This window comes from Bos mutus, chromosome 2, assembly GCF_027580195.1.
Source record: "Bos mutus isolate GX-2022 chromosome 2, NWIPB_WYAK_1.1, whole genome shotgun sequence".
NCBI classification, from domain to species: domain Eukaryota; kingdom Metazoa; phylum Chordata; class Mammalia; order Artiodactyla; family Bovidae; genus Bos; species Bos mutus.
In genome coordinates this window covers 47,816,381-47,835,811 of record NC_091618.1, presented here as the reverse complement: position 1 = coordinate 47,835,811, position 19,431 = coordinate 47,816,381, and the positions used below count along the sequence as shown (strand labels likewise).

The following is a 19,431-nucleotide window of genomic DNA, read 5'->3' as shown; positions in this document are numbered from 1 at the left end:
ATCTTAACTTTGGAAGATAAGAACAAAAAATAGGCCAGGGGTAGGGCTGGCCAAGTAAGCTCTGGTCCTCTCACTTATCACCTCAAAGGCTCATATTGGGTTTAAAGTGGTAGAGAAGGGAGATGAGTTTTCTGGTCTTCCAGATCTCTGATTCCAGGCCTGTCCCCAAACTGAGAGGCCACAATTCAACCTGAAATCAGATCTGAAGGCTAAAGGAAAACTCCAGGTCTCTCGATACACTTCAGTTCCAGAAATGCGGTGGCAGGATCAACTTGGCCTGGCTGTCTGCAAAACAGGACTTCATAGGCATGCAGGAGGCACAGTGTAACTGCTCATCTAAACCAAAACTTCTGAGCTCCACCTGGGAACACAGCCACAGCAAGCCTGATCCAAGGAACTAAATTCCTAGATGTCAGGAATGTCCAGTTACAGTGAACGAGAAGCTGGCCATTTCCTTCTCCAACATGGACCCGTCTTAGATAAGTCCTCACCCTCCCACTCCCTCTTCCACCCCCAGACTGACCTGCAGCAGACCCAAGAGAAATGTTTGTTCATTTTAGCAAAATGCTAATTGCACCCAAACATTAATAACCACCATTAATAGGCAGTGTCGGTTCTGGAAACCCCATGACTCCTCAGCCATCTAACTGGTCCACATCACTTTGGCCTTACTGCATGGCATTCAGCATCAGCAGACAAGGAACATTTTCTAGGAAAGGATCCACACACATGGATCCAGGAGTGAACTTACTCCATGTTTTCCAGATCACGGGGGCCTGCACGACCACTGCCGACAGAAATTGTTTTTATCACCACAAAGGCATCCCAGACTGGCACAGGACTCTGCTAGCTCACAGCACCTTGCCCTGTGACTGTACACACCCTAGAGCCCAGAGGGCATCTTATCTGCAGTCCTACCCACGTCCTGCACTGAAGGACGGCAGCATCTTTTCTAAGTGTAGTAACTACAGAGAGATAAAATGTTTACCGATCCCAGAATCAAAACAAAATTTAAGAAAAGAAAAAAAGTCAAATATGCAAGTTTGTGTATCACAGAAGAGTTCAAACATATGGCACACTGTGTGAGGACCCCCCAGCTCAAAACTAAATTCTTCAGGTTCTTTTCATACTGGGTTAGAAATGCATATACTAGTAAGTCTTGAGACTCAAGGACATGTTAAAATGACTGTGAAAATGAAAGTGAAGTTTCTCAGTCGCGTCCGACTCTTTGCGACCCCATGGACTGTAGCCTATCAGGCCCCTCCGTTCATGGGATTTTCCAGGCAAGACTGCTGGAGTGGATTGCCATTTCCTTCTCCAGGGGATCTTCCCGACCCAGGAATCGAACCCAGGTCTCCCGCATTGCAGGCAGACGCTTTACCATCTGAGCCACAACTCATTAACATCAGGATCTCCGTCCTCCATTTAGTAAAATCTTATTCTGGAGGTTTCTGGGAAGGTAATTTTTTTAAATAGTATTGAACTAGAGATGTATTTGTCGCTCCCTTCATTCTTATTATCCTCTCTGGAAAAGCTATTTGCAACTCAGAGCCCCAGGAATGAAAAAAGGAGTCAGTAAAATTTATCTTTGTTAGCAAACTAACATTTGCTTCGTCATCACAGGTTTTGAGCTCTGCCTAAATGTTATTTTATCTAATTTAACCGTTAAAAAACCCTTGATTAATTTCTCCAGTGTAGTGTTAAGGAAAGCTAACTATACTGAGGTTCTCTAGCAAGGAATTAATAAAGGAATCAAGCACTTGGCTCTCAATAAGACAAGACTACCCAGATTTCTAGCGGGAATATTCCAGAGCACAAGCATGTTTTCTTTGGGGAGTTTAACTCACCAAAATTATTAAAAATTGAGATCAAACACTAGTGCAAAGCCCCAAAGGAAATCATACTAGAGTGGAGAGATTTTTATCAAATGAAAACCTGAAAAGGTAAAGTTTTTATAGTGAGAAATAAAAGGCTTTCTCCCTTACAAGAAAAAAATCCTGCTGCCCTATATCTATGTTTAGGGTTCAAATAGCAAAACATATACAGATATTTAATAAGTGTGTAAAGATCATCACTGTGAAATGAATGCAAATTTCACAAAGCCAAGCTTAAACAGACAGGCAGCCATTACCATCCTTTCCCAACCACTAAAAGCCATTCTCATTCTTGTACCTAACAAATGCCTCCACTGAGATGTAATAGCAACCAGGTCCTTGAAATGGCTAACACTGGGAGGTAAAAAAGAAAAGAACAGGAGGGGAGAGCAAGAAAGCCAAAATCATACTGTGTATTCTGCAGTTCCCTAAGGGGACACTGAGCTCTCTAGATTGCAGTACATAGGATATTATTATTGTGACTGAAATGAAGTTAATAAAACCCAGCATACAGACTGGGGAAACTCAGGTCCCCACTGATGGAATACTTCCCACACAACGTATTTTAAGCATATATGTACCTGTGTAATTTATAGTAGTTACTTAAATAAGAAAAACAAAACAGAAAAAACTAGGATATTGTTTTTCATTTTATGATTCTAAGACATCTCTTTATAATTTACATCATTTCCCAAAGGCAATATTAAATTTGATATTATAAAACCAAAGAGACTATTTCAGCTCCTGAATGTAAATATACTGAAACTCTTAACCTCATTCTTGATGTTATCGAAAGGATATCACCCAATCATAGGAGGAATGTAATTCCATTTTTAACCATCTTTGAAAAGTGTCACAAAAGCCCAAAGTGATTTGTCTCCTGGAAAAAAAAAAAGTCATAAACCTTTATCCTAAAGAAAATATATATGTTTCTACCTTTCTTAAAGCACAAAAACCCTGGGAGACCACTGCACTATTTTAGATTGGGGTTAATCCCAGATATGGAATATCCCAACTTCAAAAAGATTTCATTCTTTCTAGATTCCCTGAGTTCACAAGTTATTTAACTCAAGAACAATTTCTGAGCCACAACATGAAGCATATTAATGTAGTTTCTCCCTGTCCCTTGAGAGGCCACAATTTTAAAATAGTTCTCATCTCACGGGCTCAAAACAAACTACCAGAAAGACAAGTCAAAGGCTCTGTTTTGAAATCAGCCTTAAAGGAGAAAGGGTTTGTTTTGGAGGTTAATTCAGAGGTGCAGGTTTAGGTATAGGCTTGTGGGTACACTCCTCACTTGCCTGCCATACTGACAGAGACTATCTCAGCGCCACCGCTATGCAGATCTGGATAAAGATGACAAAAGAAACTCTACCTAACAGGTTCCATGAAGATGGGTTCATTTCTTTACTTTGCTAGCAGGAGTAGGATCGACAACCAGATATGTTTTCAGAGAGCAAGCCTGTGTTTATTATATACATGAGAGGCTGGCTGTGAGAAAGACGACTTCACTGACTCACATCAAAGGAAGCAAAGAGCTGCATCTCAGAAGCCTTCCTGGCTTGAAAAGAACTGTCTCCCTCTAACTCGCTTTCAAGCTATACATCAATCTTCAATATAATTATGTTTGACAGAATATAAGCTCTCGGCAGTTAACTTGTTTACAATAAATGCTTAGTTTGGGTACACGGACTGTATTTCAGTCTTAGAAATATCAAACGCAAACCTACAACAGTCCCACTATCCGGCTGAGAATTATTTTGCTATAAATCTTTTTATTGGGGGGCTGAGGGAATTACTTTGCAGTTTGTTTTCCACTAACCACTTGGAACAGTATAAAAAGAGGTACATTTATACTCTGACCCTGGGCTAATTGGAATTCTATACATTTTCACAGGAGAGCGTGCGGTATCAATCCTGAATATGAAGGTCGGCGCCTAGACAGTTTCACCATGGCGGCAAAAAAACACGTGTGCAGCAAAATGGCTCTCACTAAGGGCACAGCATTCTCCTTCAGCTCTTTTTCTCCTCCAAGTCTCTTGGGAACTAACAACCATTTGTGACGGCATTGGCAGACTTTCAATAGTAAGCTCCAGTTGAGGGGTGAGGGGTGATAAGTTAGCCGTAAAAATGTGCTGAAGGCTCAAACTCACTATATGAATGGACCTGTAAATAGAGTAAGTCATGCTGAATGTTAACTGGAGATTCATCTGAGAAGAAAAAAGAAAATCAGGATCACCTTGTTCATTGTTATCAAGTGCCTTTACTTGAGTCTTAAATGAGTAATAACTTGCCTTTCAGTGAACAATTTGCTCCTCTTATACCCCCTAAATAACAAAGGATGTTCATTCCTCTAGTACCACATCTTCCAAGGCTACAGGACAAAATCTTATCTGAATGGACCCTGGTGAGCTGAAAGCTGGCAAAGCTTCAGGAGAACTCTGGTTTAGCCTCACTCTCCTCCATGAGCTACTTCCAGGCATGCATCCTCACTAGCATTCTGAACCCTTTCTTGTTTGCAGATCATGACAAACTAATCATCACAGTTTCCTTTCTTGTTTCTTAATTTCACAAACACCTTGTTACCAGATTTCTATGATAACTCAACTTTAACATAGTATTCGTATAATATATTAAAGAGATCATTTTAAGAAACCTAGTTGAAGTTTACTTTCCAAAATAATACTGGGGAAATGTCATTCCTTTATTACTTAACAATGAGATCCCAACTTCTTTCCTTCTAGTCAATGTTATCATTTCAGGCAACATAGAGAATTTTTTAAGTCTTTCAGCTTCTAATAAAGAAGACACGTAAGTGATTTGTAAGTTTCAAGAGTCCTCAAATATATTTTTTTAAAAAACTTGTCACATGACTTCAGTATGAGAGAAAGAAAGGAAAAATATTTTCTCTGAATTATCAACCTCACAGATCTTTTTTGTTAATATCAAAAGCACTAGTTTGCAACATGAACTAATGGAAAATTGTTAAATTCACCTAAAATAATCACTTCTTTTTTTGATTTAAATAAGCCCTTTTAAAACCTTGACTATTTAACTGCTATTTACTTAGGGGAGGGGAGACATGGAGAAGGTGACTGATGAAAAAAAAAACAGTTTTTTTTTTTTTTTAATTGTACAACAAAAATTCCCTCCAAGGCAAAAAGACATTATGCCAAGTTCCACCCAGAATTAATGTTTAGGTTTAAATTATAAAGCCCAGAAAAAATGGAACCACTAATAGACCCTTAAAGCTCGTGGCATTCGTCAATGATGTTAGGTTATGTAAATGTTAAAACTGAAAAACCTTTTGCTGACAAAAGTATTTTAATGAAAGCACCATTAACTAGACTCTCTAAACTGAAATTTTTTAAAAAAGAAAAAAAAGAAGCTTTTTGAGCTATATGACATAAATTCCAGTCTGAAAGGGATTATGCTTTGGACAGTTCTGGGATTATGAGACCTCCACCAGGAAGGGTTTACTGCCTATCTTATTCCTTTCATTTTGTTACTCTCAGAAAGGTTTTTAAAGATCGAACCCAAGAAAACTCTTAGCTACAAACCAAAGAAATAGTCTCCTCTAACTCTGTCAACTGAGTCCAACCTTGGGCTCCAGCTGCTCTGATGACCAACCTCATTTGTGGTTTTAGCATCCACACGACAGGGGTTAACTCCCCTGTTTGGGCTAACTCTACTGTCATCACCCAAGTTTCCAAGCACACGCAATTCTATGAACAGAGTAAGAAATACAGCCTACAGTGAAACAACAGTAGCCACCGATTTCAGCGGCTGCCAGTCAGCTCATTCCAAGTTGCTGAAAGCACTGCCCTGGGGAATGAGGGCTCAGCAGTGTGAAGGATTATCGATTCAATGGTTCCAAAGATTGCAGACAGCAGCCAAAGCCTATGCATCTCAGAGGACAGTGTATATCACCTATGTGAATGTCAGGTGATACGTCTGTGTGGAAACTTGGGGTCCCCCCACAATGCCACATATGCCAAGAAAAAATAAGGGTGTTCATTATTCATCTTCAACTCTCTCCCCCCATCTTGGCTGTTCTTCCATCAGCCAGAGGAGGAAGAGCAGCAGGCCCAGGGACCACACCTAACCCTTACTTTGCAGGGCTTTGTAACAAGAGAAACATTCATTACTGTTTACTTCCATTTACACAGGTGAAAAAGAGGGAGGGAGAGAGAAAGAGAGAAGGCAGTTACTCCTGCAGGTAGAATATAAGAAATTGTGATTCCCCATCTTCAACTGTGTATGAAGACAAACCAATAAGCACTTTCCATGTCTCCTGAGCAACTACACCCAGGAGCTCCTCTCGGAACTTCCCAGGGCATAGTGAGAACCAAACAGTCTCTCCCCAAAACAGAATTTAGCTAGTAAACACAGCAAAGTAAGTGAAAAGCACTTCAGTTTTTCTGCATCTTCTCCAAGACTAAAAATTGGTACATTGTATGACAGGTCCACCTCATTTTTCTTAATGATGTTTTTATTATTCTTTCACTCAATTAAAGCAGAAATGGATATTGCATCTTCTGACTGTATAATTGTTATTGTAATCTGTTTTCGATCACTGCTTGGGAAATGGGTCCAAAACAACATAAACTCTCCACTGCCTCAGAAAGCAAGTCATTTTCTTTTACTACGACACTTAAAGAGACATTTATCATGCTGCTCTGTTAGCATCTTTGGGTTATGAATAAAGAAAGTTCTTGTTCTGTTAACCAAAAATAATAATAATAATAATATTTTGAAAACATTGCTATTTTAAGAGTTTTGATATGAATGTATTTTCCTAGTAAGCTATCAGTTTTTCCTTTTCTTATATGCATATACAAATAACTGGAACAAGCACAATAAAAATAAACAATTTTAATATGGGGAATAATCAGGAAATTTGAAAATCAATCTTATCCAGTTATGAAAGAACAGATACACTTGCTTTCTAGCCAAATTGTTTTTAAGAAGTAAAAAATATTTTTTAAAGAAATAAGAAGATATCTGTGCTTAATATTATGAAATTAAAATTGTTTCTATGAAAGATGCAAATCACTTCTGTCAGATCTTAGTGCTCTGAAAAACAATTTCTCTAACCAGAGTCTCTATTAATTTTGTTCATATCTGTGCAAGTCTTCAATAAAACAAAGTCACAGAGCTACTGTGCACATTTCAATAACCATGCAACCATCAGTAAGCACCAAAAAGTTACTCTGGTGTGAAATGCACCCCTTTTCATATACAGTAGCTTGCAGCATTTCTCCTTAACTTTTTAAAAATCTTTTTTGTTATGTTATGCTATAGTTGAACAGCCCACTGTGCTAAGACCGAACTTCATTCCAGTGATAAGGCAACTAGTTAAGGGTAGAAACTAATCTGTCTTACACACTAGCAAGTAGTAATAATACTGAGAGCAATCAAAATTGAACTATACATCCCCCAGACAGTTTTATTATCCTAATGTGTCCTAAACACATATAAAGAACATTCCTAGTACAATATAGAAAGTGAAGTGAAGTCACTCAGTCGTGTCCGACTCTTTGCGACCCCATGGACTGTAGTACAATATAAGACTCTCATAATTTGCTCATAACTTTATTGCAAAGTTCAAATTCTGGAAATTTCTATTAAGGATTTTTTTTTCCATTTTAAGCATTTGTCAACTAATAACTATCATATTCACAAGCTTATTTTTAATATTTTTAAAGATATACACATCAATTAAGAATGGAAAAATATAATCAAAAACCTAATCATCATAATTATACATCTACAGCACATTTACTCTATATTAGGTCATTTTTAGCTGGTTAATTAAAAATCTGAAATAATTAAAAACTGCAAATGAGAAGCAAAAGTTGCAGAAACAATTTCTGATGTAGCCTTTCACTGCCTCTTAGTTATACTGATTTCACCACAATTTTTAAATCATTTGCTATCAAACAGCACAATAACTGTGTCAATTGAAAACAAAAAAAAAATTATATGTATAGATGGAGTCCCATGACTTTGAAAACTCCATCACAGATCATTTTTACATAAATACTTTGTAACATAAAGTCCTTGTGGGGCTTGTTTCATGTAAAAGAAGAAAATAAATGTTTGGTTGATCACTGAATTCAGAAATATAGAAAATAACACACTATAGAGGCCACATCTATACTTTTTTGGAAATGTGTGAGTCCTTAACTGGCTTTTGTTTTAACTCATACTTCACTTCCACTCAGGGGCGGTCTACTTTGACTTTGAAGCATCTATCACATTACCCGTAAGTAGTAGGATAATGAATCCTTTGTATATAAAAATCCATTTTTAACACATAGACATTTTCAAACCTCTACTGCACTTTAAAATAAAAGGAATCCACGGCTCTCCATATTGACATCCTAAATTAATGCTGGAGAGCAGTGGTGATTGGAAGTGAGAAAGCTCCAATACAATCAAAGTCAGCAGAAGGAAACCATTCAGTTTTAAGTCATTATAAAGAAAACAAAAGGCAAACTCTCTTCTTCATTTTTGAGCTAAACATAAAGGTCTCCTACTTGAAACCATTTTCAGTTCTTTCCCTCTTTCTTTTCTTTTCTCTCTTTCTCTCTCCCCACCCTCCTTCCTTTCTTTCTTTCCTTTTTTCCAAAAAATAATGAGTTAAAATGTATGGGTTAGATCCAACATTTCACTGCTGTTCTTATTCTTGGGGAGTTGGGGGGGAGGGGGAACTTGCTGCCAAAGCTTCAGAAAAGAGAGTTTGGGCTGCTAATTTTCCGTTCACAAAATCTAAATTCCCGTTATGCATCTCACACAACTCATGAAATAATATGAAACAGTATTATATCACTGCAAATTGAGACATTTTTATCAAAATAAAGAGTGATGATGCCAACATTTCATTTGTCATTTCCCACTTGTCACTTTTCACTGACAAACTGTTACACATACAACTTTTGTCAAATGCTCCATCCTTAAATACGTTCCAAAATGCCATTGTATCTCAGCATTCATGTAAGGAAGATAGTAAAACTACTATGTGACCACACATTAGTTATGCAAGTTTTTTAAAAAGCCTACTTATTAGATAAAAGTATAAATAACATTTTATTTATTTACATGCTATGTCAGATAAAGTTTGGCTTCCTGAAATAAAGCAAACTACGTACATACTTTTTGCATGTATACATATGGCTGAGTCCCTTCACTGTTCACCTTAAACTATCACAACATTGTTAATCGGCTACACTCCAATACAAAATAACAAGTTAAATAAAAAACTATGTAGATATTTTTTTTGCACCTAATATGAGATTACTAGTTACAAGAAACTTTTTTAATGATGAGAAATTGTCATTATTATCTCAATAGAAACTTAAAAACCCTTAAAAGACCAAAGAAAATAATTTGAAATTCATCTAACTCTGTCAATTTGTGTTTTTTTATATATCATATTAACTGTCTCTGCACTAAATCATAAAAAAGAAAAAAAAAAAAGAGTTTTAAATTATCAAAGTAGTACCACCAAGTTTGACTGCTTACCAGATTTGCCTTGTCAGATACACCAAATAATTATTATGTCTTGCCTGGAATAAAACTGATTTCCACATTTTAAAAATAACTCAAAATTAATTTTCTTAGATGTTTAATAAATTATAATTAGTCTGTTTCCTTCCCTACAGATAGGTAGGCAAAATATATACATACATTCACACAAGGGGAGAAGAATTAACACAGGATATGTAGTATGTACAGACTGATACTCAGTCAGAACCCCCTGGAGAAAGAGGATATTACCTATTGTCCGCAGGGGTTAAAAAACAGATGCTTTAAGGGATATCTATGCAGTTTCAATACACACACACACACATATTTCATTCAGATGATCTTGAATATATAATGGTCAGTGGGTTTCTACTAATGGAATATAAGGCTTCCAAAACTACTCGAAACATCAAATTATGCTCAGGACTTTGAGGGGCGGATACCCTATGTTCTGTTTAATGTGTATGTTTCATTGCATATATTTTTTTTTAACCAAGTATATCTTTATTTTAATAACAGCCCAAGGACAGAAAACACTTTAGAGAGGGCTATTTTTCTACCTCAGCAAAACTACAGAGGACATACAAGACTGTTGGATGAACCCAAAGCCTAAGTTCATTCTATTTAGAAGAACTTAAACCCTTAAAAAAAAAAAAAAATGGAATAGAAGAGGGAAATACAATCTTTTCACTTCTAAAGTAATAACATGAGTCTTCCCCACAAGCATAATGGTGTTGTACATCCTTAGTTACAAAGAATTTAATGAGTTTTCTCCATTTTGCCTATGTTGACAATCTGTTTCAAATTTCTAAGTATTTTATACATGTCTATAAGTCGGTATCTATACTCTTTCATATCTGCACTCCTTTCAAAATGTAAAATGTCTCTCTATAAGTGCTCCTATGGTGGCTACACCTGACTTGAAGTGCATTTCTTTTAATCGAAAAGGAAATGTTCCACATGCAGATAATTAACACTGTAGACAGTGTTCAGCTCTAAATGAGGCCCTGCCCCACAATCATGATCACATTTGCTTCCCAATTTGAGTACATCAGCATGTATTGCATAATGATATTTTCCCCCTTCCAACAAGACAGTTGTGTTCTTAAAAGGGCTGACCGGTAGCAAGAAGAAAAGGTCTACTTGGGGTCCAAGAGTTATAACTTCAATAGACAATTCTTCACCAAAATTAAATGGTTGTTTTAAAAACTAATTTTTCCCCCCCAAAGCTAATTTTTTTTCAAAAAAAAAAAAAAGCAAGATATTCCTAGTGTTTAAACATTTTCCTTTGAACTCTAGAACATTTAACACCAAAACAAAACAAAAAAATCATCAAAATTCAAAGGAAAATGGAAAATATCAAAAAGATTTCTGATGTTTAATGCCTCCTATCAGCAAATACACCATCTGGTATACTCTAGCGCTGTTCATTCAGTTTAAATAAAGCTGTCTGAAAGTTCTTCTTTAAGCCAAACATTAAAAAATGAAAATGCTTGTGTTAACAATGAATGAAGCACAGTAATTTATTGCTATTAAGGCACAACTGGCCAGCGCCTTTCAGCAGTCCAGGAGGAAAGCAGAATGCCTTGCTTCCTCGGGAAACTTGATTGGCATCACTTTCATTTTATGCTGTAGGTTTCGTGGCTGAAGCATTGCATACAGCTGAACATTTTAGGTACTTATGCTAATGGTGGTAAAGGATCATCTGATTCTTATATTCACCATCCTTAATAATCTTTTCTTTTTCTAAGTCTTCAAATAGATCTGTAAGTTTTAATCAACAATTTCACGAATATAAATTTCCCCACCATTAATCACCCTTTTTCAAAATCCTTATGGAGTGAATTACTAGCTGAGAGGGGACGCCAATTCTAGTAAGTGAATGTTACCCAGCAGGGATATAAAGCTGTCAACACCGTGGTGCTCTTGCTTGCTCTAAACTCTCTCCCAGCCGTCATATGTTTTTTAAAGAGATATTAGCCTTTTTTTTCTAAGGACCTTCTATAAAAGCTGACTGTCATATATATCTGAGCACTTATATTTTATTACATACACGCTTTAAAACATACTGCTTAGATAAGAGCAAATACAGCCTAGAAAGTGTTAGAAATACAAAGCAAAATTGATCTACTTTCTTATAGTCTTCTAAAGCTAACCACACTGTAAACAACACACTTCTAAGTCCCCCTATTAAAACAGAATCCTGTGATAGTCTTTCTACCACCTCATCCAGTCAAATCCAGACACTAAAATGATCTCTCTTTTGGAAAAAAAAAAAAAATTTAGTTCTCATCAAAAAACACAGCAAACTCTCTCTCCCTCTAGAAAAGTAGTGACAGCAACAGAATTTATTATGGCAACCAACGCATTCAGAAACATTTATTTACCTATTTATCAGAAGCAGTAAGATAAACTGCCATTTTATTGAGTAGCCAATTAACTTAATGATTTCCCCTATTTTTAGGGGGAGACTATTTAAGAAAGAGAATCACTAAAGATTAACTAACACATCTTCCCAAATTTTGAGCTCTGTTTTATTATTATTATTGTTATTTATTATTACAGCCATCTTTACAACATTGACAAGACTGCAGTATATCTGAAAATGGTAATAAATGATGCAGAGCTATAAATATTTTTGTAGTTGTCTAGGGTTATTATATTGCTTCATAAAGAATATTTAAACAAGAAGAGGTAGGATAATAGAAATATAATCTACTTTATATATACTCTATGTTCCCCTGCAATCATTTCAATTATAAAAGAACTACTAAATAGAAATATTATCTTAAATATTTTTAAAATTTAGAATGTGCATTTTTAAAAACACTTTGCTTTTCTCCAATCTATATATATGATTAAAAGTTATAATGAAGTAAAATTACGTATCTCAATGTACTTCTGGAAACTATCCATATATAAACTTAAACCCACAAAATAATCATTAACATTCAATAAGAAAACTTTGCACTATTGAAATGTTATGTTCTAAGTTGTTATATTTTAAAACTTCCTAAATGAAAATTTTTCCAATCTATTATGTTCTACAGAGTAAAATCTTTAAAAAAAAAATCTTTAAAAATCCACTCTATGTAAACTATTTTATCCACTTTACTATTACATATCATAAACGGTACTTATTGAGACAAAATAATGTCATTTTTATTTTCAATTTGGGAAGCAGCAGAGATCTTTGATATTACTAAATTAAGTTAAAGCTCAGAAAAAGTGACTAAACCAGCTTATTGAAACAAATTTATTACTTCTCACCAAGGCTTCATATTTGTCTCTATCAAATTTGTAGTAAGTGGTCAAATGTGAATTATCACCTACAAAAATATGAAAAGTAACTGTTATTTTACACTGAAGGTATCCCTGGTCAACAAAATCAAGTAGTTTCTTTCACAGTTCAGTAAGATATAGGAAGGAAAGAAAAACTTGCTTTAGGAAAGTACAATTGTTAATCATTACATTCTAAAATGTTTAGAAACTTCTTTCAATTTAGGGAGTTTAGAAAGAAACCAAAATTTCAGCCCAGGCTTTTCGGGTTTTTTCCCTTATGCATAAGGCCACTTTGAGAACACATCCTCTCCAAGGATTTCCAAAAGCTTTTCAACCCAACATCACTAGCACTTATCATGTCATCTCACCTTTGGTCCCACCATGTTCACTATATATTTTTCTTTCTTGTATGCATATACTAAAAAATGGTATCAGAAGTCCGAAGTTATTCTTTCAGTCTCAAGACAGCACATTAATAAACACTATTTCTAAAAAGTGAGTCACAAAACTACGAAGTTTTCTTTTGCTTCAAGTCCCTAAAATGAAAGATACATAAGCCCACAATCTATAGCCAAATAATTTTATTAAAGCTTTAAAAATTGAGCAAATGAGTACTTTGCAAGGGAGATGATTAATATAAGGAACTAAAGCAAACCATCCTGAATGCCTACAAGAAATAGTAATAATAAAATAAGTAAAACCAAAAGCCTGTTCTTTTATAAATTGTCCATTGTCTGTTTATAAAATTTCTTTAAAAGGGACTGGATATTTCGAATTAAGTCTTTACTTGGAAATACACACAATGGCTATTTAGAGCAGGAGAACTTATCACTAACTTTCCCTAGGGTTTTGTTTCATTTCAGGCAGGCTAATGAAAGAGTAACATTAAATAGGCTAATACTGAAAATATTAGGGGGGAAAAAACTTTTAGAAGCAAAAAATTTTTAATTAGTAATTTATGTCAAACACACAAAAAAAACTGCATGCCATGTAGAACTGTGTATTTACATGTATAAAACAACTAAGGAAATGTCCTATAAACCTCAAAATATTTTAATAGTGTTTAAATTTCTTTCATATCTTTACTTCATAAAATTACTTTCCCTAACCACTTTAAAAGAAAGTGGTTGTTTAAGTAGCAAACACTGCAAAAGATTTTAAGTAATATTAAGTTCTTGGAAAGAAAAACAGCATGTAGCCAATAAGATCACTATACCATTTTTACCTGTTGTGCTATATAATTCCGTAACAAAGTTACAAATGCATATAACTTTAAACTTTATTTTTTTTAAAACGGTAGCATTAAAGTCTCTAAGGGCCTGACAGATTCGCAGGGATTCTTTATTTCCCACTTGAAATAAAGTGGCTGGAAATACTCCCTGTTGTTAATCATTTGTCTCTAAGTACTGTCCTAACTAATAAAGTAACATCAACACCCTTGCTCCTGGTCTAACCTGAGCATTCAAGATTAGTCCATAAAAGCGATCGCACCTAAACTCCATCCCTACAACAGACACTCTTGAGGCAAAGCAAAAGAGTTAGATCACTAAAAAGCTCTCTAGGAAAATCTAGAAACAGTTAGCTGGCTGTGACATAAACCTGCCAACACCTCAGCACATAGTGGCAAAGTGCCCAAAAAATGCCACCCTCCGGGTAAACCACTTTCTTGTTTTAACTCGAGATGAAGCTACCAGTTGCAGAAGAGAGGCGACGGGGGCATTATTTGGCAACCTGGAACTCACTTCCTGTAACCCTACACCGCGACAGCGCCTAATCAACCTGAACCCTGACACCCGGGCCTTGATCGCCCCGGCCGCGGGCTGCGCGCGCCTCCCAGCTCCGGGCTGTTACCTCCCACGGCCTTGGCCACGGCGCCGTTGGGCCTCCCGCGGGCTCCCATGGGGCTGCCGTTCTGCTCCAGCCGGGCCACCTTCGCCGAGGGAGGACCCTTGACGTCCGGACTGCCGCTCCGCCGGTCGGGGCTGTCCCGCAGACACGGGCTCTCGCTCCGCCGCTCCATGCTGCTCCGACTTGGAGACAAAGTTCCCACCGGCAGGTCGCAATAAAACGCGCAGGGACCTAAGGAGGGGGCGGGGGGGAAAGGGGAGGGAAAGAAAAAAAAAGAGGGAAAACCGCTCACACACGTGATAGACGTTTAGGCCAGTGGGGCAGCGCGCCGCACCAAAGCCACCCAAACTTCCTCCCACGCTGCCCGAGGGGCCCGAACATCGGTTGGCCGGGGAAACCGGACCCAACCTGACACTCGGTGGCCCACAGCAAACCCAGAACTTGGGTTGCCGCGACCCTGCTGCTCCCCAGAAGTTAGCTCTCGGTCACGAAGTCCAGCCCCTCGCCCAGGGGCGCCCAGAAGTGATCCATTCATTGGGACAGGATTGGCATGACCCATTCTCGGGTGCGACGGCCTTGCTGTCGGAGGGAGGAGGGGTCAGGGTTGCGGAAGAAATGAACTTCATAAAAAGACATCGCACGCACTCAAGGAGGGGTTGGGGTGCACACAAGTCCATAAGAAAACAAATTAACCACACGATGAAGGCGCTCTGAATCGCCCGGCAGTAGGCAAAGGCCTGGCAAAAAGACCCTTGAATCCCTGCTGTTTATCTTTCCCGAGCATGTCTTGGGACACACACACACACTTTGCACAAAATCAACCCTAATTCCACATTAATAAGCATTCCAAAACACTTGGAGATATTGATCAGAGTAATCTTCTGAATAACCTTCACCTCAAGGGCGGGGGCTACAGTCATTATTATTTTGGAACGTTATCTTCATCCGATCCTGAGTTTTGTTTTCAAAAGCTCTTCAGGATAAAATACAAAATTAAAAAGCAGTTGAATTATTAGGTGCGTGAGGGAGCAGCCTTCATCAACCCCAATTTTTAAATCTCCCAAAGTTTTCTTCTGGGTCGCTTGGCTGGCAGCGCGCTCCTCACAGAGCCCGCAGATCTCCGCACCCCTGGATTTTTGAGAGGGTGGAGACGCAGGAGGAAACACCTGATGAAAAGGCACTCACATTGTCACTGACATCCCGGAGAAGCTGGAACCCGGCGCAACAAAGTGCGCTGGGAATCCTCGCGGGCGCTCAGGTTGTGAGAGAAGCCGCGTCGCCACGGCTCGAGGAGACAAGGTGGGGGTGGCGAAGGGGAGGTGAGAGGAGGGATGCGAGAGATGCGGAGGCTGAGCTCGAGGGCTGAGGGCGAAGGCTGCGCCCGCACTCCCTCCGCTGCGCTGTCCTAGAGAGCGAGAGCCGCGGGGAGGGAACCTAGCCGGACCCGGGGCTTCCCCGGACTCCCGAGCTTGGCGCGGGCGCCTTCGCCCTGAGTACTTACTGCTCACAGTCTGTCTGTAACTTGGCTGGCTGGGGCTCTGTCCATGGAGCAAAAGTAGAGAATCCAGGGTGGAAAGTTTCTGGTGATATGCTTTGCAGTGTTCTCCTAGTCTTCCTTTCTCTTTACTCTTTTCCCTTTCCTCTTTCCCAGGTCCAAACGTTTAAGGTCCTGGGTCAGGGTGTCTTCTTAGTGCGGCGATGATGGTTGTTATGATGATGATGATGATGATGGGGGGTTGGGTGGGGGGAAGAGGGAGGAGGAGTAGAGGGAAAGGAGGGCTCCTCTAAAGGGGCACCCGAGCGAGCGCGGGAGGAGGCGACGGAGGAGGGGAGAAGAGAGAAGGAGGCTGAAAAAGCCTTTTCACACCTTCGGGAAGGAGACCCTTTCTGGAAAGAAAGGGCTGAGAACTGGGAGGCGGCGGAGGCGGGTCGGGGCTGCAGCTTCGCGGGGCCGCTAGCTCGCGAGGAGGCGCGGCCGAAGAAGCCGTAGGGCCGGTGCCACTGAGAATCGAGAAGGCGCAGGGACCTGGGACCGCGCGCGGGAGCAAAAGCGGCGGCCGCCGCAGCTGTCACCTCCAGCCTCTCCCCTCTCGGCCGGCGCCGCCGCCAGCAGCCGGAGCCGGACTCACTGACGAGCCGCAGAGGGAGACACAGTGAGAGGGAGATGATTATTAGTTGCGTTGAGTCATCAGGCAAAGTGAGTCCTTTTGGGTTGTCCTCGGTTTCCGATTTCTCCCCCTCCCCCTTTCCGTCCCCAGATCTAGCGCCTTCAAAATAATAATTTGGGGTGGGGGTAGGGGAAGTCTCTGGGTTATTTCGGGATGGGGGTTGGGGGGGAGAGATCTAAACCCGAGCCAGACTGGTCCAACGCATTGAAGGAGAGTGGGGGGCGGGGAGGAGGGCCGGGGAGGTTGCGGGGGGAGGGGGGCCCCGCCTGGCAGGAAATTAAACATCAATCAATCAATCGCTGTGAGCCAGGCGACCCAACAGCAGCGGGGCTGCAGAGGAGGCTGAGGGACTGAAGAGGGGAGGGTGGAGAGCTGGGAGGAGGGAGAAGAAGGAAGAGAGAGAGAGTCGGCGGTGGGAGAGCCGTGTGGCGAGGACCGCGCGCGCGCGCGCGAGGCGGCGGAGGACCGATGGCAGGGAACCGAGTGCCGCGCGAGGCGGTGGCCGCGGCTGGTGGGTGGGTGCGCCCGGGTGAAGGCGGGCGCTGCGGCCCGGGGTCTCTTCTTCCTCCTCCTCCTCCTCCTCCTCGTGGCGGGTCCAGGGCGCGGCCGCCTCGCCCAGCCCAGAGGCGCACTAGTCCCGGCGCGGAGGCTGCGGCGGCGACGAGACTAGCACTGGTTGCCTGGTCTCCCGGCGAAGGCACAGACCCACGCGCAGGAGGCAACCGCGGCTGCCTCGGCTCCGGGTTCTACTAACTACGCGGAGTACTTTCGACTTTGGAGATAGGAGGGCTATCGCCTCCCCCACCCACCGCCTCCGCCCACCACCCACCGCCTCCGCCCCTCCGAACAACTTTTCCCGGTGCCTGGGAGCTCCCCCTCAGCGCGGAGCCAGCCGTCCGGGCCCGCCGCGCCGCCGCACGCGCGGGGAAGGCCGCCTCTCGCTCAGAGCTGGCACGGCCGTGGGTCCAGAACAATAGCCCGGGTGTCCCGAATGGCAGGCGCACCGGCACTGCCCGCCGGGCTGCGGGTGGCACAGGGAAGAGGGCTGCAGGGGGTGCGCGGGGCGGGGGTCATCCCTGGATGACGTCCCTGGACCTCTCGCAGCGCCGGCGACATGTCGAGCAGCGCAGCCGGGGCCGCCTGCAGGCCGTGACGCGGTGGCAGCGAGGGCGGTGGGGCTGCCAGTCTTCTGGCTGTTGGGCTGGGACTCCTGGGACCCCAAGCCGCTCGGGCCCTAGGCTGTGAGCGCAGCCCTAGAGCTGTGCGGCGAGGACCTGGCCTCCCCACCCCGGGGGAGGCCGTGCGGGGGCGTCCCCAGCAGGTCTCGCGAAAGCGTAACTGAGCCACAAACTTTTGCGGACTCCCGCGGCCGCAGTCGCCCATAGCCCGGCTCTGGCCGCGGTGTTCATTTAAGGTGGCGCCGGCACTAGCTGAGCAGGCCGGTGTCTGGCCGCGCTTTTGTCCCTAAGATCACTCTTGGACGCGGAACCTCCTTAAAGAAAGCACGTGGGCAGAAGCCGCGGCCCCCGCGAGACACTGGGGGCTCCGGCTTACACTCGCGGTCCCGACCTGCGGCGGGAAAATGTGGACGCGTCCCCTCCCGTCTTGAGGCCAGTGAAGCCTCCTGAGGTGGCGGTACCTCTTGTCCTCCCGCACACCTTGGTTCTCCTTCCTAACCCTGGGGACCCCAAGACCTCCCCCCACATCTCGTCGCCTGAGTCGCCGGTCCCCCTTAAGAAGCGCTGACTCTACGGCGGCGCCAGAGGGCCAAACTATATTCGTTTTCGGGAAACGCGCTCGGGGGGCTGTTAATGGAAATTTTGGTCGGGTGTACCCGCAGCGGGAAGCCGCTTCAACCTGGGGTACCCAGAGCTAGGTCGCCGTCCACTCTCCTCACCCAACCGGCGCGCGGTATGCACCCAGCCTCCCCTCAAAAACAGGGAACGGGAAGGTGGGAGAGACTGGAAAAGAAAGGGTCCCAGAAGTGAAACCTGCCCCCGGCCTAAGTCTCAGAGCCCAGAATCCGGAGGACCCTGCACCCAGTCGCCGCCCACCGAGTTCCAAAGGAGCCCGAGGCGACCCCGGAGGCGGTCGGAGCCGGGCGAAGAAAGGAAGCGAGATGGATAGTAAACCTTTGGGGGGCCACCGGGAGTTTTAGGCTGCGTTTTCTTTTCCCGGTTTCCTACCCCCTCCAAACCTCATCCCCCTCCCACCTCCCTAAAAGAAAGGGTTCGAGAAATCGCACAGTTCGGAACAAAGTGCTCAAGCAAACCAACTCGAGGTGGTAGGTTTGGGGCTACAAAGAAACAAAACTGTAAGTTCGATCGACAAACTTTTTTAAAAATCTGTACTATCAAGTCAGAATGGGAAGGGGGTGTTGCAAAAACCAGCTACTACCACTGTCAAAGTTTAAGCCCGTTTTCAAAATGGGGAAAGGCGCATTTCTTATTAATACCTTAACAACGATAATAATGCTGTTTCTTTCCTTACCTTGGTGTTGAACTGCAGAATCCTCCTCCGGATCAATGTCCAAGAACTTAGAAGAATTGGTGATATTAGGACTTCAGTACTTCTGGAAAAAAATGCAAATCGTTTAGCCAGGATCTTTCCTGTCTGATTCGTCACTATTATTATATCTGATGATGCGAATGGTTGGAGCGATTCAATCTTAAGTCATTAATGAGCTATTTTATAAACACTACTGTCCGAAGATCTTCATTTACATTTTG

At 41.9% G+C, this 19,431-nt stretch overlaps 1 protein-coding gene across 1 annotated transcript in view; it reads right to left on the bottom strand.

Annotated features, from left to right (window-relative positions):
• SATB2 (SATB homeobox 2) overlaps positions 1-16,165 on the bottom strand; it is a 199,620-nt gene extending 183,455 nt beyond the window's left edge. Inside the window, exons 1-2 of the mRNA XM_070388657.1 lie at positions 16,036-16,165; positions 14,538-14,765 (exon numbers count right to left, since the gene is read on the bottom strand). Of these exons, the coding sequence (XP_070244758.1) occupies positions 14,538-14,706 (169 nt within the window). The 5' untranslated portion in view covers positions 14,707-14,765; positions 16,036-16,165. The remainder of the gene's footprint in view (positions 1-14,537; positions 14,766-16,035) is intronic.
• Between the last annotated feature and the right edge of the window lie 3,266 nt (positions 16,166-19,431).